Source organism: Antedon mediterranea, chromosome 2 (genome assembly GCF_964355755.1).
Source record: "Antedon mediterranea chromosome 2, ecAntMedi1.1, whole genome shotgun sequence".
Taxonomy (NCBI): Eukaryota; Metazoa; Echinodermata; class Crinoidea; order Comatulida; family Antedonidae; genus Antedon; species Antedon mediterranea.
Window position 1 is genome coordinate 38,252,063 of NC_092671.1, and position 23,915 is coordinate 38,275,977.

The following is a 23,915-nucleotide window of genomic DNA, read 5'->3' on the forward strand; positions in this document are numbered from 1 at the left end:
AACTGGTTCCATGAGTACAACAATCTGCTATAGTATTTCCAATAAACAAACTCCAAAATGTAAAAGGTTGAGTCTCTCATATTAATATATTGTATCTGACAGCCTGACTGATAACATCAAGAAAGTGTATATGCTTAGTGAGAAAAGTAACGGTTGAATAGAGATGGGAGAAGTTCACACGCCGAAGAGCAAATACCAATATTCAATATTAAGATTGAAGGCAGGAGAAATCAATGACCGCGATTCATCCCCGACGGACTTAACTATAAAACTTAATTATAGACGTTGATCAGCGGTACACCATGTACAGCAGACACCGACAACAGATTCACCGAGATGAAGAAGAGCTCTGGATGTCACCTTTGACCTTGAACTATCTAAAGCTGGTGAGGTATCAGTTGCTATTTAGACCCGGTCAGGTAAGCATTGAACAATTGCATTCACAACTGGTTGTGTTAACACACAACGCTTTCTTAGTCTTTTGTCACACTCGCTTAAACCGACGTCTAAATCCTCCCTCCTAACAAAGATAATTACTGATTAAGCTCATTGTATTGATTATTCATCATCCACTCACCGGAGGTCATAACCTTTTGAGAAAGTATTTTCTTATCTCTGCGTCATCTTTCATTTTAAAGTTTAAATTATCTTGTTAGCTAGCAATAGTACAAAATATTTGTCTCTATATTGTTTAGTTTGAAAATTCCCATGAGTTGATAAAATACTAATGATAATACAAATGATACACAAAAGATCAATAAGATATTCAATTCAAAGACCATGAAATGGTTTCAATTCATTTAAATATTCTCGCATAAATAAATTACCATACGAATAACAGTAAATAATCCTATTAGCATAAAAAGGGAAAAACACAATGGTTGATCATGTCCAGTGGAATGGTCAGCGAGTGAATGACCAGATTATGATTGCTATATGATATTCAAAATTTCTACCAAATTAAAAACTATGTTTAAACGAGTGAAATCCCTTTGTTTTGAGAGGATACAAAGGTGTGAATCGGACAATAGACTGGGGAATGATTGATATTTTGTTTGGTGTAACTTTGATTCAGTTTAATAGTGACCAGACAATGGGTATTAGAAAATCTACTGAGCCTGAAAAACAATGAAATGAAAGAACATGGACAAAGATGTTGAAAACTGTCCATCATTTCAAACAGATGTTTGATTATAACAGTTTGTACTTGTACAGGTTCACCAGCCATTCTAATTCAAATAATAAGTAACAATATTTCGCAATTTTAACAAAAAATTGTATCATTTATTGCCAGTGAGAATAAATGTATAGTTTTATTTAAAACTCACATTTCAACAGCAGGTTAAATTAATTCATATTTGAATCAATAACTAATAATTAAAACAGGGAATAATTTAGTAAGTGTAGCATAGCAAAAAGCTATACAAAACAACTTTTTTGCTACAAATTTCTAAAATTCTGTAGCAACAAAATACAATACAAAACTATGTTTCTCAACTCAAAAATCAGTTTGATTAGCAATATTGCTAAAAATAAAATAATAAAATGAAATTTTCCCAGTAAAAAAATTTTTTTTTCTTCAAATGTGCAATAGAACTTGAAACAGTTAGAACAGATTCCTAAACATGTAATCAAATTGACCAAAACATGACGAACATCAATATCTCATACAGAAGGGAGTAACAATGGGCTTCATAAGAGAGAAAACGAACAAAGAACTTGCTTCTTTGTTCTGTTAGAAATTTCATTAAGATTAATAATAATAATGTAATGCTGTATCATTGATTAATTTCTAATAGTGTAATGACATTATCACTATTTGCCTAACAATAGAGGGCATACATGTGTTTTTTATAAAATAGAGGGCGCTACTACAAACAATATTATGTTTTGTAAGCCTACACAATAGGATATTATTTGAGTGGGAGGCAACTCATACAAACACATTAGGTCAGGTCGCAGTACATCCTCTAAATGATCAAAGTCTAAATGCTTGTTGGGTTTTTCCACAAGTAGTTCCCAGCATAAAGTATAAAAATATTGCAAGACAAATGACAGTTGGTCCCTTTAAAACTGATGATATATATATTTTTTAAATTTAAGGTCTGTAACTGTATTAGTACATGAACAACTCTTACTTTTATCTATAAATCTTGTATATAAATTTGTAAAATGAGTTTTATATCAGATTAAAAAATGTCATTTTCCAATTCAGATTACATTGATATCTTTAGAGGACAATAAAGGTGAGATATTTATCTGTATTTGTTTAGGTATTTAAAATACCTTTCTGTGAACTCTGCTATTTACTTTACTAGTTGTTATCTGACATTTTTAACTATCAATTATTTACAAGTATAGTACACAACATTATCACTGCATCGTCCAACACAATTTTCAATAGATGACTTATTACTTAGTCATACTCATATTGTAATATAGTATTTACTGAGACTATCACAAAAAATATTTATATTCTGAAAATCTCTTTTCTTTATTTGCTGTATGTTCTATTATTGTTCAAGTTCAAGTTATTTTTATTAGAGGTATTGTATTGTGCAAAACTGATTGCAGAAAAATAATAAATAAAATAAAAATCAACGAAATACTTCACCCAGGTTTCGACCTACAATAATTAGAAAAAAATATTAGATTTGATTAAATTGGCCGTGAATATTATAATGTAAACAAATTCAACGTGTAATTTTACGATGTTTTAATAAATATACTGTATCAAATTTGAATCCATCAAAATATGACCGTAATAACTGAAAAGATGTTGTCGTGAATTAATATTAAATTTTAAAAACATGAAAAAATATATCTAGGATCAACAGGTTGTCTACAAAAAATTAAAGATGTTGGATATCTCAACTTCTTTTACGCCTTATGGGCATGTCATTAGAGAATAAGAATCTAAAGAATATGATTTCACTTTTACGTTACCGATGTTTACCAGCTAGGCCTACAAAACTAAGCCTAGCTAGGCTAGGCCTAAAGACCGTCCACGAGAGGTCGATCGCCGCGAGCTACTTAGGTAGTGCATTGTTTCTCACTTTTTATCATAATTTACCATAAAACGTACATTTAAGACAAGGAATGACATGGTTTAATGTTTTTAAAGTGATATATATGTATTATTTTCCAAAAAACGTCAAAAATTGCAGGGAAGGGGTCTTTCACTTTTGGAACGTTAAGGATAATGTCCTCAGCGATCATATGATCGTATTTATCTATACAGTTAGTAAGTCTGACAACGCCAATCTCAAGAATTTTACCTAATTGTAATCATGAAGGACATACAATGTTTTTAAAGCCGTGAGGTGGTTTCCCGAATGATCGCACGATCAAAACGGTACTGGGTATGATCAACTAGCGTTCGTGTTCCCAACTTATCATCCAATCATAGAAGTACTGATGAAGATGTCAATCTAGTTTGACAAAACAAATGTGACTTGTCCAAATATGGTAGTGATATGACATCATCATGTCCAAATATGGGCACATCACATTTTTTTTCACATTAAGTTTGATAGTATAGACAGAGCTATAGATATAAACAATAAATAATTTGAAACATTTTACATACAGGAACTTTTAGAATTAGGACGGTCTACTTTATAATAGTGAAACAAAATTACATGTGAACATTCAATATGTATTATAAACAATATATATTCTCAATCTTTTGTAATAATATTCCAAAATAGTATAATAAATGTCATGATTAAAAAAACACACTAGTCAAAGCAAAGTCAAATATTAATCACAATCTGAATTTGCAATACCCAATAACATACCCAATGTCATACACTTTAATGCTCTGTCTACACTATCAAACTAGTTTGACAAAAACAGTTTGATGTGCCCAAATATGGTAGTGATGTGCCCAAATATGGTAGTGATATGACATCATCATGTCCATATATGGGCACATCACATTTTTTTGTCACATAAAGTTTGATAGTGTAGACAGAGCTTTAGCATGCTTAAAGTGTATTAATCCTCTAAGCTCTGTCTACACTATAACAAAAAATGATCATATATGGACATGTAATCACTACCATATTTAGGCATATCACTACCATATTTGGGTACATCACACTTTTTTTATCAAACTAGTTTGATACTGTAGACAGAGCTTTAATCTTTAACCCAACTGTCAAACTGTCCAATATACCTTCCTCCAACTATACCTGATCTAAATCATAACAATCATCTATCAAAATATTCCTATTAAAGAAAGCAACGTCTTGGAATTGTGATATCATAGAAACATTGGGGTTTTACGTCCTTCTATCTTAAAGTGACATGATGTCATACCAATACCTTGCAACTAAATCTCCCAAAATCTACCGAAAGCCCTATCATCAAACATACAGTACAGAATATAGCATACAATTCATTGGAATAGTTTTGATCATACATAAATATGTTGTAAACATCTGTAGGCAGCAGCCAGCAGTCAGTCTGGACCTATGAGTCACTTATCAATAATCAAAAGACTTAAACTTACGATACATGCATTCTATCATATGCAAGATCTTCTTGGTCTTTTCGTCAGCCATTCTCTTTCAGTCCTAGATCATGACTAGGAAAACCGTCAGGAAACAGAGAGGTTAAAGGTTATGTATTATATATCATACATTATTCCCATCCTGTGTGTATAGTACAACTATGAAGTAACAACAAGGTCTAAGCTCAAAGAGTATCATAAACACTTCCTGTCTCAGCTATATTGGAAATTATGCAGCTATATCAAAGCACAGCCTACTTGACAGAGCATGTATTTTTTTGTATAGAACGTTGGATTGTCACAAGTCACGATGTGTATAGAGGTCAAAGATCATAAAGCTGATTGTACTGAAATAGCAATATGCAATCAAGTTTTACTACAATGCTGAATAGAGAGAAAAAAGGGTGTTTTAAGTCAATCATTAGCTTTAAAGTGGCCTTGACATAAGCCTAGCATATGTGAGTCATTCAAGAAAACCAAGTTCATAATCAAGAAGGGTTCTTTCTCATTGCTTGAAACGGTGTGAGGAACTCATACTAACAGGTAAGCAGTTTGTTTGTTTATTGTTTTCAATATTAACTTGATGTGCATTTAATTAAAATGCTGTCGTGTTTAGGATAGTCTGGGATGGTTTAGCTATGAATATTAAATTAGCTTAATCCACAGTTATAGGAAGTAAACGCTACCCACTTGATCCAACGAACGGGCAATGGTAAACACACAACAATTTAACAAAAGAGAAGAGGATTTAAATTTGTTGATATTTAAGGTATTTATATTGAATGCATATTATATTCAAATAGATGTGTTGTTGTTTCTTTAGCAAGTATATTCATTTTAAAGCTTATTATGTGAAGTTTAATCTAACTCATAATAAGTTTTCCTAGTTGGGGCTCAGGTAAGGAAATGTCACAATCTAAAGCTCTGTCTACACTATCAATTAATTTGACACAAAAGTGTGATGTGCCCAAATATGGTAGTGATATGCTTAAATATGGTAGTGATATGACATCATCATGTCCATATATGGGCACATCACATTTTGTTGTCACATAAAGTTTGATAGTGTAGACAGACCATTGTACAAAGTGTTGGTGGAGTGGGCAAAAACTTCAATACATAGTCTTACAGTTTAACTATATATTTATTTATCATTATATCTTTGTGGGTTTATATATTGCACTACATTGTTCTAGGTAGCATTGGTGGGTAGAAATGGTTGATGCAAATAATGTATTTTAAATATAAATATTTTTCTTTAAAATAATATATCACACACTGGACATTTTACAAATATCACTGAATAACTTACACTATTTATCTAATATACTTAATTATTTATAAAGGCGGACACAGTATAACACTAATTAATATTTGTACAGTTAAGTTGAATAAATAATGACCAACAAAAACTGAACCAAACAACAAGTTACCAGCAATTTCTATCAATATAATAAAAAATTAACTAAAACATCCATGGCGGCCAAATCTACTGTATCAAAACAATATTCAAATTTCAATGAGCTATTTATATGAACACTCCCAGTTTCGCTAAACACAAACAGGAAATAAAACAAATTAATATCAAATAACTTACAAAATCTTTAGGAATTTGATCAAATTTCAATGAAAAAAAAAATTAACTGAGAAAACTTAATAAAACATGGGAAAATTAATGAAAAACATTGAATAAAATCTTTGCAAATACACTTTTTATTGGGACGTGTATCTGATTTTTGTACCCACCCTAGAGTTACACTAAAAGATCTCACCACTAGTCTAAAACCTGTTGAAATTCACTTTCAACTTCTAATGCGAACACACCCATAATAATACACAATTGAATATTAATTATTATACTAAACTTAAATGGACAAAATCTATGAAACACCCATAATAAAGAGCGGATGAAGAAAATACAAAATATAAAATTTGTAAGAGTGCAAAAACCAACCAAATCTAAGATTTTAAAAAGTGTTAATTTTACTTAATTATTATATAATTTAATAAAAATGATAAAACTTGAAAGACTTTATATCTCATTGTCAGATGACCTTTGACCCAATTTCTAGTTATTTTAAGCTCAATCTGCAATGAAATTGATCGTTATTTCTCATGGGTATATACAATCATCTTTTTACTCACCGAATTCAGGATTAACGAGCATTCCGCCAGATCGCTTCACATCGTCAAACTTTGCATAAATTATTGATAATCTGAAATAAACCAATCAGAATAAACGCTTGTTATCCTCTTTGCATTCGGCAGTCAATAACTTTATGTGTGTAATCTCACAAAGATTACAATTAAGTAATTAGATTGGAAAAGTTATTTATGGATTCAGTAGGCATCACACTATCAAATTAAATGTGATGTGCCCATATATGTACCTGATGATATCAATACCATATTTGGGCATATCAATACCATATTTGGGCATATCACTACCATATTTGGGCACATCACACTTTTTTTGTCAAACTAATTAGATAGTGTTGACAGAGCCTTAGAAATATTATATTTATAAATGAAGAAGGACCATAGATTTGCAAAATAAAACCTACTATCATCTACCAACATACTTCGAGCTATTAACTTGATGACCTTTGAACTTAAATTCAAATTCATGTTGACCTTTGAACTTAAATTCACATTCATGTTGACCTTTGAACTTAAATTCACATTCATGTTGACCTTTGAACTTAAATTCACATTCATGTTGACCTTTGAACTTAAATTCACATTCATGTTGACCTTTGAACTTAAATTCACATTCATGTTGACCTTTGAACTTAAATTCACATTCATGTTGACCTTTGAACTTAAATTCACATTCATGTTGACCTTTGAACTTAAATTCACATTCATGTTGACCTTTGAACTTAAATTCACATTCATGTTGACCTTTGAACTTACCTTGATGATGGTATTCCTTTCTTTCCCAAGTCTACCCTCACCTTCTCGCCAACATGTCTGTATATTTCAACAAGTGTGTTGATCGCTGTGTCCCTTACCTATGCAACAAAACAGAAAATACCGTAAAGTTAATTAATTACATGTCATTAAAAAAATCTTAATTACCAACATTAACTAACAGGAAATAGTGAATGATAACCAAAGTACACTAAATGTGGAATTTGCTCATCTTAAAATTCTTTAAATATTTTTATAACTTTGATATTTGACAATAAAAACAATGTTTAAAAAGGTTAATTATTATTGTCAAGTATCCATTAAGAAATTATGTACAACAACTTTATGGCTAGCTAAATATTTTCAGAATAGATTTTAAAGAAATTGAATTTTCGGGAATGTTTCTAGTTTTCTCAATGTAAGAGAAAAGTTTGTTTTGGAATGATCCATATTTCCGCAAGGATATTTCATATTTTCCTATAAATTGGGAACTAACTTTCACACCTATAAACCAGTCGCTATAAACCCCTTCTATAAAGATGTGGTCAAGTTAATACATTAGTGAGACGGCATATTTGAAATAGCTTACCTTAGGTAATTTATCATTAACAATTTATTAAAATATTACAACTGATCAGCTTCAGACAGTTGCACATCTCTTTTAAAATCAATTTAGTAATAATTTACTTTTAAATTATGATTGCTAAATTGTTAATTCTAAATTACCCATTAATTTTAAGAGCATTTGATAAACAAATTAATAATGTTAGTATCTTAAATATTACACTAGGTTAGATGAGCTGTCATCAAATTAATTTATCAAAACTATTTATACTTACTTTTGCTTCGTTATCAAATGATGCCATTTAATATTTTAATAATTATATATAAACTAATTGCTATTAAAAAAATACCATGCGACATATATAAACTCTGAATCGTTTTGCGTCAAAATATACGCATTGAAGCTAACTAACGACCTAAATGTGACGCATAGGACCAGGTGATTTTGAGATCATCACGTTTATCCGTGTTTGGAGCGAGCTTTAGCTTTTAATTCTAGCCTTTTCAAAAGATGAAGTTGACAAGTTTCATTATCGTGTCAGGTATTTTCAACTGGTTTGTGTGCCCTTGTCGCCGTTAATGCATTGCCTAATCCGTTGATTTATTGCGGCAATTAGCATTCCTCAAACTGGTTTTATACGTCGGTTGGAAGCGATAATTAGCTCATCAACTAGTATACACGATTTCTAATTTAATAACGATTGAAGGTCACGGATAATATTAAACAATAACAAACATAAATTGTAGAAGACATGAAAAAAATCACTGATGTCTCGCACGATCATTAAAATGTTTTGGAATCAAAATCAAAACCGGTATAAAAATTAAATTTAAAAAGTCATTAAAATCATAATACAGTCAACTCTCCCAATACTGGTCTGGTATTCCAAAAAGTATTTTGAATGTGTTTCTAATGGTAAATATGAATTTGAGACATTTTGAACCTTAAGAAAAGTCTGGTTTTGGGAGAGTTTCTGGTTTTAGAGAGTTCAATATTGGGAGAGTTGACTGTACAATATTTTAAATGATATAAAGTTTAGGCAGTACACTACAGTGTTTATACATAGTACTTTATAATAATAATATGTTCAAATATGGATACAGTATAGTTTGAAGGCAGTACAGCATATTTAGTGCATTATATTATTAGAACAAATTATAAATGTTTTTCTCCATAAAGGCCAATTTACACAGATAAGCAAAAACGGTAATAAAAATATTGAATCTATGTATTTCTTATGATCATACACAAAACGCGGAGTGGACGGGCGGTTTCCGCTCAGGATAAAAGATATGATTCTATGTGGGACAAGCTACACAATTTTCCGCTTACCATTATCGCACGTTTGTGTAAATTGGCCTTAAAATGACTAAAATATTACCTGGCTGTTGGGATCACCTAAGAGTTTACAAATGGATGGAACAAGCTTTGAAAGAACAAGGGAGCCAGCTCCGTATCTGAAATGACAAAAGTACAAATTCACCAATACTATCAATCATACAGATAATTTTAACTAACAGTGTGATAGTAGTAGTAATTGTGCAGAGATAGCTTGGGTCACCTAGTCTTAATGTGTTACCACAGCCAAGAGTTATTAAAGAATATTTTACTAAAACCAAATCAAGTATTAGACTTTTGGTCAGATGTTTTTGCCCTACTCTGATGTATTGTAAAAGTAGGGCAAACACATCTGACGCAATTACAATCCTATTAGAGTTTTAAGACCTTCCATTCTGTTCAAGAACTCCAAACCAGCAACTACAATACCCAATCAAAACCGTTTAAAATGTTTATGGAAATGCTACAAAATGATTTTGTTTAAATTAAAAGTGATGATGTATCAAATTACAAAAATACAGTGTGTATGTGCAGCATTCTACTGACAAAATGAGAAATTTACAGATAAAATACTACAAAAAACATAACAAATAACAACATATACTAAGTGATACTCTATCAACAAACAATAAATGAACAAACAAATTAGGACACCTAGAACATAACACAGAAACTATATTGTAGAATTTTTTATTTTAACCACATGTAAAAGATGATAAAAGTAATATAAAATAACGAATAGCATACCGGTCCTTCTCACTGCCAAGATGGTAGCATTAATAAAAATTGAACGATAATTATTAATATATTAAAATAAATTTAGTAAAACATGAAAATCTTCACAATTAGCATAATAAAAATATATTTAGATAACAAACAAACAAACTTTTTAGCTAAACTGTAGAGGGCAGAAAGCCAAATGCTATAAATTTAAATGTACCATACTGAATTGAATACCTGTAGGCCAAACATTGTATATGCTGATCCTCAAGCATTTAGGGTTGGCAAGTTAAGTATGGTACTCACTAAAATTATCATTTAAAATATTAAAAGCAGCTTTTCAATTAAAATTCTAAATCCTTTCTTTCCTTGGCAATTTTTTATGTTTATATTGTCAGGGAAGAGTGAATTCTCCCTGATATTGTTTAATTATAAAGCTTATAAATAGAGGGCAGTAGACAGATTTTGTATCTCCACATGAAATCCTAAAATATAATGAGATCAAATCAGGGTTGGCCTACTGTTGTGTTAATTGCACTAAATTGTACACAGAATTATATTACATACTGGTTTTTATGTCCAACTCCACATGTCTTCATTAATTATAAGTCCCCATGCTAATTTTTCAACAAAACAACTGTAATCTTTTAATTAAATATTAACATTAAAGGTTGTTTTTCAAATTTTGTCAGAATAGTGTGTTATCATTTATAATGTTGATATTGATTGATATTGATTGATATTGGTTGATATTTATTGATATTGATTGATATTTATTGATATTGATTGATATTGATTGATATTTATTGATATTCTTAATAGAATACTTACATATTTATTGTTTGTTGCAGACAATGTAAAACTTCTTCTCGCACTCTCCAATTTTTATGTACAAAGGCTTTCATAAGTCGTTCAAAAACATACTGCAAGAAAAACATTTGTTACCAATTATAATAAATATACTATGTATTGTCTTTTAAAATGTTATAGTACCCAAAAGGAACACAAATATGTAATCCATTTATGTAGTTTAGCTGACGAGGAGGAACTGGGGGATAAAAATGATGTACTTACAAACAAAGGATAGTAGTTACCATTTAGGAGATTCAAAAGATTGGAAATGACGTTACACGAAGAAGTGTCCTCTGGGGTGGTTTAATGACGAACCAGAACGGTTTACTTGTGGATAAACAAAGTTGAATAATCTGTGATGATGATGTATGATGATGATGATACAGCATGATAATGATGATAAAAATGATGATGATGATGATGATGATAATGATGATGACAATGATGATGCATGATGATCATGCATGATGATGATGATGATAATGATTACAGTATATGGTTTTAAATTTATATAGCGCAAAATACAAATAGTCTCTATGTAATGACGATATGATAATGATTATAATTTTTCTAATCAGTGATGATAATGATTGTGATAAGTTTGTTATTAATCTGTGATGATATGATGACTATTAATACTAACCTGTGATGATGATACAGCCATCAATTTCTGTATTAAAGCTTGGGCATCCTCTCGTACCTACCGTATGTTTATAAAGAAGAAAATGATTAAGAGAAAATAGTAACAATATTCCTGAATTATTTGTTTTATTATTACCCGTATCATTACTAGTAATGAACTATTTATTACCTATATCAATCATACTACTGTACTAGGACAAAACATTTAGTAGAACTTTATAACTGTAGATTTTACCAGTTATATTAATTACTACCATTAAGTAGGACTTCATAACTATAGGAATGTCCTATTATTTGTTCCACTGCTAAAGCTAAATAGCATAGCGAATAAAAGTAAACATTCACTGTTTATTAAGAAAACTTTTTGTGTTTTGATGTAAAATGAACTATACACTATCCATTAATTGCATCAATCAACATACCATTAGTAAACTGATGTTCAATTTAAAACGAAATGTCCTTTTATATGTAATTTACCCTCTCTCTCTTTGTATAAAGCTCTGTTTACACTATCAAACTTTATGTGACAAAAAATATGATGTGCCCATATATAAACATGATGTCATATCACTACTATATTTGGGCACATCACACTTTTTTTGTCAAACTAGTTTGATAGTGTAGACAGCGCTTTACGAATAGTTGATATTGGCCTCTCACTGTATAGACAGTATAACTAAGTCATACAGTATGTAGATGGCCAGTAGATAGGCTTAATATACAAACACACATTTAATTAATTAAAGATGAATCCATCATAACATAGATCAAATGACAACGTATACATTGAATACAATTAGCTACAAGTTTACAAACCCAGAAACTAGAAGTTGGTATCATTTAGCACATGAGTAGGAGGGGAACAAACAGTTGTATTGTGTTCAGTTTACTCTGCCGTAACCTGATTAACTTAAACCAACAGCACAGTGACAAGGGATTGTTTAGGGGCTTGGTGAAGGCATGTCAATGACATTGGGCTTGCTAAAGAAATCTAATGGAGCTGAATTAAGGTCTCAATTGACACTCAACAAATAACTTATTATACTGTAGGAGTAACTAAGAAGAGTAGCATACAGAGTTACCCAGGCCGCATTATTTTTTTCCCTATATTGGGTTAAGGCAGAAATCAAGAATAATTCATGACCCAAATTATTTTCTATGATAAAGAATAACAAGACTGACCTACTGTACTTCCTAAATATCGCTTAACCTAACCCTCTAAATAATCTCTCAACTATTAAAAAAAAAACATGGATGATGTTGTTAAGCATCGAACCTTGAGCGCGAGACCCTTAATAGTCAGGGCTTTTGCTACTGTAAGTTCAAGGATAAAGATAAAGGAGAAACGCTTTAGAAAAATAGGGGGTGGGGGATATGGACCTTTTGGTATACATGATTTAAGAAAGTCTATAGCTTAGGCCTAGACTGATAATAATGGTCAGAGTAAAACTTAAATATTCACATCCAGTCTTTGCATTTCTGCATATTCTGAAAGCAAAGTATTTCAGTTGGTATTTCTTGTTAACCTACCTGATCTTTACTGTCTCCAAGTCTATCTGTGACTGCGGGCATTACTGGAAAAAAAAAATAAACAATTTGATCATTAGCTTTCTATGTTTAAGCCTATATAATTATGAATGAATTATTTTATTACTCAATACTGTACATCTCACATAAACAATCATTATTTCTATGTTCAAAACATTCAATATGGTCAAAAGAGTACTTCATACACTGTAAAACCTCTTGAATATTAGTATCCCCTATAGAAAATGGTATAATCCATCATTAAAGATTAAAGACATTTTTTACAAGGACTTAATAACAATACCTAGATAAATTAACATACAAAAGGGGATACTTTAACTATTCTCTTAAAATATTAAATTGAAAAGTACTACAGCATATGAATATTTCTATCACAGTTTGTTGAGAAGATACAGTACAGTAGTTATAAATCAGGCTTTTTAAAAAATATGACTGTGGGAACAAGAAGAGGTTGATATTGTTAAGCTCTGTCTACACTATCAAACTTTATGTGACAAAAAATGTGATGTGCCCATATATTGACATGATGATGTCATATCAATACCATATTTGGGCATATCAATACCATATTTGGGCATATTACTACCATATTTCGGCACATCATAGTTTTTATGGACATGATATCATTACCATATTTGGACATATCACTACTATATTTGGGCTAATCACACTTTTTTGTCATAGTTTGATAGTGTAGACAGCGCTTTATGATCTATGAACATGTAGTAGAAAAATAATTAATTTACGGATGTGCAGATGATTGCAGTGTTGGCTTTGATTTCCCAAATCAATCATAGACTTGTTATAAAAACTCAAACCAACAATGTGTAGATAACCCTTGTGCTTTAGCTATTATTTACAGCTCATGGGAGCATTTTACAAATCCCAGTATTATTATTATGAAAGTCAATTAGCGGTGCCATTCACTGATCAATACCATTATGAGTGTACTGCAATGACAACTCTTGTATTGTGTGATATAATCAAATACACGGAAACATGGAGGACCTCCATACACGAAATAAAATGATTTTAAATATTCATTCATTGAACTTACAGTAGCATTATTTAATAAAATGTTATTTATTGTTTATTTCATATTCAACAGTGAGAAATTATAGTATAATTTTTAAAAGGCTTAGGGAGTGGAGTAGAAAGAGTTACAACCCTGGCATTAGGTCAGGATTGAACCCCGGACCTTGGGATTGGAAGGCAAGAACATCAACCACTAAGCTACAGCTCTAATACATTCAATGTACATTACATGATCATTTTTTTTCACTTGCGTAGTCCAACAAATAAATATTCAAATGTTCAATGTGTTGTTTTGATTTTAAACTAAAATTCTAAAAAAGAAAAACCAATTTTCATATTTTATATCAGAATTGAATTACTGATGATTAATATTGATACAGTATCACAAATTACTTTACTCTAATGATTCACAAATTTACAGTAGTATAAATAAACGTCAGGGTTAATAAAACTATCAAGTATAATTTTTAAAGTACAGTAGTAAAGATGTACACACTTTTTTCAAAATTGATGCTGAAATCAGTGGAAATAACTAGTTTTTAGCAAAACATCTGTTACACAGTAGCAATGTAATATAACAAGGACGTGACCTTGGCCGCCATTTGACCTTGCATTTCATTTGTCATTTCATTTGTAATTTTACCAGGTACATTGGTATGCAAATTAACGCTTGTTTTAATTTGATTATGTCATAATTATTATGATTTAAAGGCAATTTGTACTAATGTGTTAAAAACAAATCTCTAGGGAGTTGTAATATTTGATTATTAAGGACACTAGTGTATACGAATGACCTACAGCAATATGAATAATATTATGTGCTACATGTTTATTAATTAATGATTACACAAAGTAGGAAAATGCTCTGTATACAGTACACTACCAACATTTATGTATAGAAAAATGTAATGTGCCCATATATGGACATGATGGTCCCATATATGGACATGATGATGATGTCATAGACTCATAATACTAATACATTTGGGCATATCACTACCATAGGCCTACAAACTAGTTTGATAGACAAAGTTTAAAACTGAACATCTACATCCATTGGGTTTGTTTGTGGTTTTCCCCACAGAAACGCCAGAAAATTACAGTTTGTATGAACAGTAAAGAAATTGGGATCATTTGGACCACAATAAAGTTTTCGTTAAATGACAGTTAAATAGATTTTATCTAAAAATTCTAACTTAATGGCAGTTGCATAGATTTTATCTAATTTAATGACAAATAATTCAGTAAATAATTTTGTTTAGTTATTGAATATTGAGACTAATTGACATATTCCTTTAGTTTATTGAACTGATGTTATAACTAATTAATGAATACAAATTTATATCACCATGGAAATTATTCTGGGAGCAATATAATCACTATGGAAACCAGCATTTTCTATTAAATGAAAGCTACCTTGCAAATTCATTCATATTTTTCTAATAAAATTCTGTAAAATTTCTTGTGTGTACACTTCACACATAGGTAATGAACATACAGTAAAAACATACTGGAAGTGAGGGATAGAACTAGATTATTTTAATAGCATTAAAATGTTTTTTTTCTGAATATTTTAATCTAATATTAGCTCTATCCCAATAAACAGAAGAGATTAATGGATACCAGAATAAATCATAAATTATAAAACAAACAATTGTGATAAGATAACCTGCCTGTATATTTAAATGTCAACAATACAGTTATTTGCATAATTATTAAAAGGGCAGCAGTTCCATGATTGTCATGTGATAATTATCCAGAACTATACTACTAACAGTTAGATAATCATTTAAATTAATCCAGGGATGTACAGTAGCTGTATTGGGCATGTTTGTTTCCCATCGTAAATTTGTTACATCCCGTCTAAATTTAAAATTACTTACCGGTTCCAATATGGCTTCTAAATTTCTCCTCCATACGTTCCACAAGGACTATGAGACAGTTAAGACCATGTAACGAAAGCTGAAAAAAAAATTTCATTAAATTATGTAGGCCTACAGTATCAAAGTTCTATAGTACCTCATAGAGACAATTAAAAGATAAGAGTTTTAACACATGTAGTCTTCATAAAATGATTTGTAGAAGTTTTGATGGAATAATAATGTGCTTTAAATAGTTCATCATTAGAGAAACTTACGATTTATGACCGATAACCTAAGACCTACGCATTATTGTATCATTTGGTTGGTCGATGCATGAACATACAGTAGAAACTGCTAAACTGTGTTGAGGAATTAAAGTGAGTAGTCTTCACAAATCAACAGTTCCCTCTCATGGTATCGTTGTTTAGCCTGCCTGAATATCAGAACTTTATGCAATGAACAAGCTTGCAAAAAAACCGCAACAGTATATGCACTTGTTAAAAGGCAATGTTGTAAGAGTCACAAACACTTTTAATAATCGGCGATTTACAATAAGTTTCAGTTACATCATAATGTCCATCTACGTTGACCATTAGAAGGTATTGAATTACACTAACCTCCAACACATGTGACCAGTGTTTTAACAAATAAGAATATTTTAGCAATTTTACACCAAAAAAAAAAAACCCAAAGAAAGTACCACCATACAATTGCATGTCTATGGCAGTATTTATTCTACTGTGTGGTCAATACATTTGCATTGACACATCAAAAAACTTAGCAGCTAGAAAATTGTTCTTTTTTAGACATTTTTAAATGAACTGATAACTTCTCTTGATATTCAATTTCTTTTATTTCGGAAAATTCATTCAAACAAACAAAGAAAATTCGCAAACTCTAAGCTTAAATATATAGGATACTTCTCTATCTACAATACATTATTACCATTATCACATGGGCTATAGATAGGAAGTGTTTTCTCTTTAAGTTTGATAACCAAAAAAAAAAAAGTATCAAGTCGAACGTCAAATACTTTAATAGATGACGCACTGTTTGTTAATAAGATAAAACCGACATTAGAAACTTGACCTTTTATTCATTGGATGTATTTTGCATGTTGAAAAAAAACCCATTATAAACATGTTTGTACTGTACCTTAAAATTACTGCTGCTGACCCACCCTACCAGGCCATCATGCCCATCAATGTTCTGACATTAGAAAATTGACCTTTTATTCATGTAATGTAATGTGTATGTTGAAATTTTAAAAAAACCCAGTCTGTACCTTAAAATTACTGCTGCTGACCCACCCTACGAGGCCATCAATGAGCCTGTCAAGGTTCTCGCATTTGACAGGGTTAGATTTCACCGCAAGGTACTCTTGCAGTTCTTTGCTAGCCTGAATACGCACTTGTGTGTCCGATCTCAAAACCTTTGCCGCAATATCATCCAGTGATATTTCTCCCATCGTAACTCTCGTTGGAAGAATCACGTTCACAGCAAAATTAAGGACTTACTGTCATTCTTCTGTAAAAAAAAAAAGGAAACATATTTGTAAAGAAATTACCTTTTTTTGTAATCATTAGCTACAATACAGTAAGTGTAATACACTATAATGATACAAGTACAATTCTCAGGAGGTTTGAATACCAAATTTTCCGAAAATTCGCAGGGGTATAATCCCACTTCAGGTCTAATCCCACCCCTTACTTTATGTCTGATTTCACAAACAGGCATATCCCTGGGTATAGTCCCAGTATTGAATTTTGGTCTGGATGTAGGCCTCTCTCTAGCCAGTTCAAATGAGTTTTTCTATTTTTTTCCTAAACCAAGATGTCCCCGGGTATAGTCCGACCCCTGAAGCCAGCCCAATTTTGTGTTCTAGCGGGGTGGGATTATACCAGAGGATGGTTTTAACAATGGAATTGACCTGATTCATATGGGTCAAATTAGGGGCTGGGATTATACGGTAAAATCTGTATTCAACTGTGGTCACATGATGCTCTAATTGTTTTAGTCATCATACAAAGACAATACTAATGGTTCTCATGTTGCATTTCAAGCAGTCTCTTGTATTGATTATTAATTCATGTTATCTACAATATGTTTAATCAGTAATGTACACCAAACATTGAAACATTACAAATAGGAAAGGTAAACATCACAGGGTAGCCAATCTGTGTCACTCACAAAGTTACACAGACGAGCAGTAACGGTAATAAAAATATAGAATCTCTAAAATTGAAAAAATTCATCTCCTTCCCAAAACGTTAATTTTGTCCTTCACTAAAAACGAAAATTTGATTTTAAAAATAGAATCTCTATAATTATATTCATTATGACCGTTTACCTACACACAACACGAAGCGGACGGTTTTGATTTCCGCTCAAGATAAATACAGATTCTACATGGGACAAGCTACGCAGCTTTTCGCTTACCGTTCGTGTGTGTAAATTTACCTTTTATAGTCTTAATTGAGACAAAAGATTGTCACGCAATGAAAATGTTATTAAACATTATAATTTATATAAGGTGTATAAATTTCAATATGGAATTTGTTCAAAATACATCACCTCTCAAAATACTGAACAGTACATACAGGTAGCTACAAATGACTAACAAAATAAAACATAAATTCAGAAATTACATCCAAGGATATAGAATCATGAAACCAAACTATAGGCCTACAGTATGCAACACAATTCTGCCATACAATTTTGCCATTTTATTCTGTTCAACTGTACTTACCATTTAATATATTCCATATAATAATTTATAAATAAATATAAACACAAACACTAACAACAACACCTTAAAAAGTCCCAATGCAATGAATGACTTATTAAAGCTGGCAAAGCTCTGTTTTCATTCCTTAATGACTTGTTACAATAGTTGTTTTGTATCTATCAATTGTTACTGCTCTCTATTGTATTGTTAACTGTCAAAGTGGACATCAAAGTTGGGTACATATAAGGCAAGCTTTGAATTCATTGCATTTAGCCTTGGAAACATATCATTCACATGAGATGAGGATTTCTTGCACAATTACTTTTTAAAAATTTAACAAAATTATTAGAAATTATTAGTACTGCACTAAATAAATATCAATACAGACAAGGTACACAGGGACAGGGAAAAATTTCATTTGAAAATTTTGTTTAGCAAAATTGCTAATCAAACTGATTTTTTAGTCAAGAAACATAGTTTTGTATTGTATTTTTTGCTACACAATTGTAGAAATGTGTAGCAAGAAGGTTGTTTTGTATAGCTTTTTGCTATGCTACACTGGCGAAATTATTCCCTGAGGGAGCTATACACTGTAGTTGTCTCAATTGAAGCGTAAGGAGTGGAGTTAAAAAAGTTGTGAGTTACAACACTGGTACTGGTAGTACTACTGTAGGTCAGGATTGAACCTTTGACCTTGGGAGAGGAAGGCAAGCATGTTAAAGGAAAGGAACACTCTAATATCTTACCTAACTATTATAAAAGTAACCCTACCAACTTAATATTCAGCACAATTTATGTTTAAATCGGATTTGTAGTTTTCTAGTAAACAGGATTTTAAAGCTGTTTTTAAGACATTTGAAAATCGCCATCTTGTGCTCATAGCAGCCTGTTTGTGACGTCAGATACGGCCGACGAAAATTTTAAGATTTGCGGTTGCATTCGGCGATTCTATTGGCTAAGCGAATCCGCTAATATGATTGGCTAATAACGCGACATGCGGTCATGCAGGACGGCGATGACACGGTATGAGCATCCGCTGACTTGGTAAACAAACCTTCGATCGATCTTTTCTTCTGCAAGCCAATTCGTAAATCTTTCAGCTATTGTTAATGTTAATCTATTGTTACATTTATTGCCTAGCTGTTTCAAACGGGATTTGGTAGGGGAATTAACTGGCAAACCTTCCAAACGGAGGCTGTTGGTTGACGATGCAGTGTCTACTTTATTTTCGTTCAACACGAGTTCTAGGCCTAGTAAGGCATACAGTAAAGATACACTGGCCGAAAGTACACCATTCTTAGACGGCTTGTTATGCTCGAGAATGTTCTTTTTTCCTCATCAGCACGACGCAAAACTAACTCACTTTCTGTATATTCTGGTTCCAAATTTTCTTAATTATAAAAACTTCAAGCCATATTCCAAAAATATTAGGTATGTTAGGCTATTTAATTGATTTTATTTTATGGTTATATCCCGCACTTCCATATTGAAATACTGTACTAAGACGATGGACGCTTGGATTTGCTTGAATGCGTCCACCTAATCTGACGTCACATAATTGCTCTTAACCTGTCAAAATGGCGCTGTTCAATTTCCGATATGTTGTCGTTTAAAAGTCTATTTTTTAACTAAATTGCTTACTATTGTACCTTGAACCATTGTAATCATGTTTTTATTACATTTATCTATAAGCACAGTGGCACATTTAGCCCAGGGTGTTCCTTTCCTTTAACCAACTAGCTACAGCTCCACTGTTTTGTTGTTGAATTTACAATGTTTTGGGATCTTACAACATTTTGGGATAGTTTCCGGTTTTTAGAGTTTGATTTTGGGATAACAGTATCTATACACACAATGTTAACTTTCCAACATGAAATAAATTAAGGTTTTTATCAACTTTTGAAAGATTGTATGTTAGATATTATATTATTAGAATGTCAGACTTTAAATTTCTACTATAAATTATTCTTTCAGAAAACAATGGAACCGAGAGACGTTATCATCAGATGGGATATCCAGTAAAAGAATGACTAATTAAAGACGAAAGGCCCAAAGTAAAGTAGTTAAGAGTCACACATTCTAATTAATGAATAGATGAAAGGTGAGACATCTCCAAAATGCCAAATTTCCAAAGAATGTATGTTAACTTTTTTTAAATTCAACAAAAAGTGTCATAGGTGTCATATTTACATTTTTATTGTAAAATGTTGTACTGTCACCCTGAGCATGAACCTACCAGTCACAATTACATGGAATTTACTCATAATTATTATAGTAATAATTTGATAACTATATTGTTAGATTTCCATATACTTTATTATGTTTTATTTGAAGCTAGGCCTAGACCAGGGAAGAGTGTTCCTGGCCTAGACCACAACTGCTACCTGGACCGTTCATCATTTCTCTACATTTAATTTAAAAATATTCTTTATGATTTATGGTATAAAGAACAAAACTGATTGATGGACTAGAGTAGTACTACTAGTAGCACTTCAACAATAAACTAATGTTTAATTTAATTAATAAGAACAAAGTACAGTGTAATTAAGTTTAATTAGCATGTAAATAATTATATACAACTGTCATTCATTAATTAATTGTACCAAAGTACACTGTAGTCAGTACAGTCAGAGAGTAGTATTTAGGCCAATTTGTGGTTAAACCGTTAGTGATGTATCATGTTCAATTAAAAATTTGAAAAAGTTTCAAAACCTATATTAAAATATTTATTCTTATTATTATGCAGACCAGGCACACGGCCTAGGCCTATGCCTAGACAATGTGTTCGCAAAAAAAGCGCGGTTACCACGATCATAAAGAGGTCGAGCAAGCGTGACACTCTCTGGCTGAGAGAGGGCTGCTGCCACATCGTTACGTTGGTATTGGTTTGGTGGTGGTGTAATTCCAAGATAAACATCCGACTTTCAATGCAATGCTTTTCTTGCCACTCGCCATTAATTGCCATGTTCATACCTACCTTATTTAAAGATTAAAATGATGCAATATAGTTATAGTATAAATCCTGAATAATGCTTGCAATCTTATGTGTTGACTAATTTATTTCATTTTGTCGATTCCGCCATCTTATGTGTGTACATTTCAAATATGTGACGTCATACGTCAGATTGCACGCTTCAATGACCTTTGCAAAAATAATAAAATTGGGGGATATCGTTCGTGAACGTTCAAATTACGTATATAACGATACATTTTTATTTGTCAATATATAAATCTATTAATTTTATACTTTATATTGAATAAACATTGCGCTGGATTTATGTGTATAATCGAGAAATATGTTGCCGAAATTGTTTTTGATAAATTAATTAGACACCTGCATAGCCTATACATTACTAGGTTCTAGTTAAATGTATTGTTCATACTGTAATATTATTTTTATTCTATTTTTACACTAAATAAATTAATAAAATATGCAATAATAATTTTGTTGAAATAAATTCATTACATAAGTACCAATGTTTTGATTCATTTTTGTATGTATGCAGGGAATAATTTCGCCAGTGTAGCATAGCAAAAAGCTATACAAAACAACCTTATTGCTACACATTTTGAAAATTGTATAGCAAAAAATACAATACAAAACCATGTTTCTCGACTCAAAAATTAGTTTGATTAGCAATATTTCTAAACAAAATTTTAAAATGAAATTTTTCCCTGATGTATGTGACTAATTGAACACACACGGTAAAGTTACGTTTAGCTAGCTATACATTTAACGCAAATTAAATGAATGGAAATTTTGTGGGAAAAAAACTTTTTAAAAATTAAGATTAATGTCGGTAAAATATAAAAGTTGAAACTAGCATTTAATTTCTGCTTTTACCCTTTTTTTTTTGTGGTAAATTTACAAATAGGCCTATGATTCAACTGAATATTAGGAGAAGTAAAAACTGATGCCGAATATATGTTGATGAAAACCAACAGATCAATAACAATGATGTTGATGATGTCATGATAGACAAATAATGATTTTAAGAATGATGATAATTATTATCGATGATTACACTGACGTGATTGTGATAATATTACAATGATTATAAATTTGACGAATTGGTGTCACCACGTACCTCAGCAAAGACTCTATTTTTGTCTCGGACTGCCAAAGATCTATCTGTACTCTAAAATAAAATTGAGGGCGCTGTATCAATTTTAAGTCCTATCAGACAGAGAAATCATTTCACAGTGCACACAAAAAGTACAAGCGGTAGTGTGGAAAAGCAAAAAATCGATGGATATTTAAAGCCCCATTCCCTACGTTTTTTAGATCTAATTTAAGATCACAAACTATATTTAATGTAAAAATAATACTATATGGTCCTATTGCGATAACTTTTTTCGTCTTTAAACGGTTAAAAATGTGAAAAATAAGCCGATTCTAATAATTATAGCGGCCCGCTATAAATCCCAAAATGCATTGCGCGCGGATTGATATTTTTGTTTTTCACCTGTAATTCGCCCACTTTTCGATCGATCGTGAGGCCAAAACAAATGGAAGACTCCTAACTTTTCAGCGAAAATACCGGGTTTTCCCCAATTTGTATCAACGGAGTCTGGCAAAAATAGAAAGACAATTAATGCAGCAACTATACAACGTCAGGCTAGGTATATAGCTCGCGTACGATGTTCGTACGTTACCGATGTTTACCAGCTAGGCCTACAAAACTAAGCCTAGCTAGGCTAGGCCTAAGACCGTCCACGAGAGGTCGATCGCCGCGAGCTACTTAGGTAGTGCATTGTTTCTCACTTTTTACCATAATTTACCATAAAACGTACATTTAAGACAAGGAATGACATGGTTTAATGTTTTTAAAGTGATATATATGTATTATTTTCCAAAAAACGTCCAAAATTGCAGGGAAGGGGTCTTTAAAACATCGATATCATGTCAGCCTGAAAATATAGTTTAAAAAAACAGGAAATTTATTAGAAACGAAGCAGGTGAATACAATAATATATGCTTTGGTTGGCAAGTTTAAATTGATGGATAAGAAAAAGGAAAGTGGAAATTAAGACAATTATGATAAATGGTATATTCCATGATCACTTATTCATAATCAGATATGGCATTACACGAATTCATTAGCTCTATATAAATCGTAATTTCTTCCAGAAAATACATTAAAAAATATAATCAGTTATCGCAAATATCTTGCTTTCTCGGGAAACGTCATTGCA

At 31.3% G+C, this 23,915-nt stretch overlaps 1 protein-coding gene and 1 long non-coding RNA gene across 11 annotated transcripts in view; one reads left to right on the plus strand and one right to left on the minus strand.

Annotated features, from left to right (window-relative positions):
- LOC140041001 (CLIP-associating protein 1-B-like) overlaps positions 1 to 17,170 on the minus strand; it is a 61,382-nt gene extending 44,212 nt beyond the window's left edge. For 8 of the 10 annotated variants that reach the window (XM_072087347.1, XM_072087344.1, XM_072087343.1 and 5 more), the window contains exons 1-7: positions 16,013 to 16,099; positions 13,077 to 13,120; positions 11,548 to 11,604; positions 10,884 to 10,975; positions 9,376 to 9,451; positions 7,433 to 7,530; positions 6,662 to 6,732 (exon numbers count right to left, since the gene is read on the minus strand). In XM_072087347.1, the coding sequence (XP_071943448.1) occupies positions 6,662 to 6,732; positions 7,433 to 7,530; positions 9,376 to 9,451; positions 10,884 to 10,975; positions 11,548 to 11,604; positions 13,077 to 13,120; positions 16,013 to 16,046 (472 nt within the window). In that variant the 5' untranslated portion in view covers positions 16,047 to 16,099. Of the gene's footprint in view, positions 1 to 4,516; positions 4,671 to 6,661; positions 6,733 to 7,432; positions 7,531 to 9,375; positions 9,452 to 10,883; positions 10,976 to 11,547; positions 11,605 to 13,076; positions 13,121 to 16,012; positions 16,100 to 17,146 lie in introns of those variants that run through there. The other 2 variants (XM_072087338.1, XM_072087349.1) reach the window with 2 other exon arrangements.
- LOC140041004 (uncharacterized) lies at positions 7 to 22,148 on the plus strand. Its single transcript, XR_011842801.1, has 3 exons — positions 7 to 419; positions 4,803 to 5,059; positions 20,694 to 22,148. It is a non-coding gene; the product is annotated as an uncharacterized lncRNA (long non-coding RNA).
- The last annotated feature ends 1,767 nt before the right edge of the window (positions 22,149 to 23,915 follow it).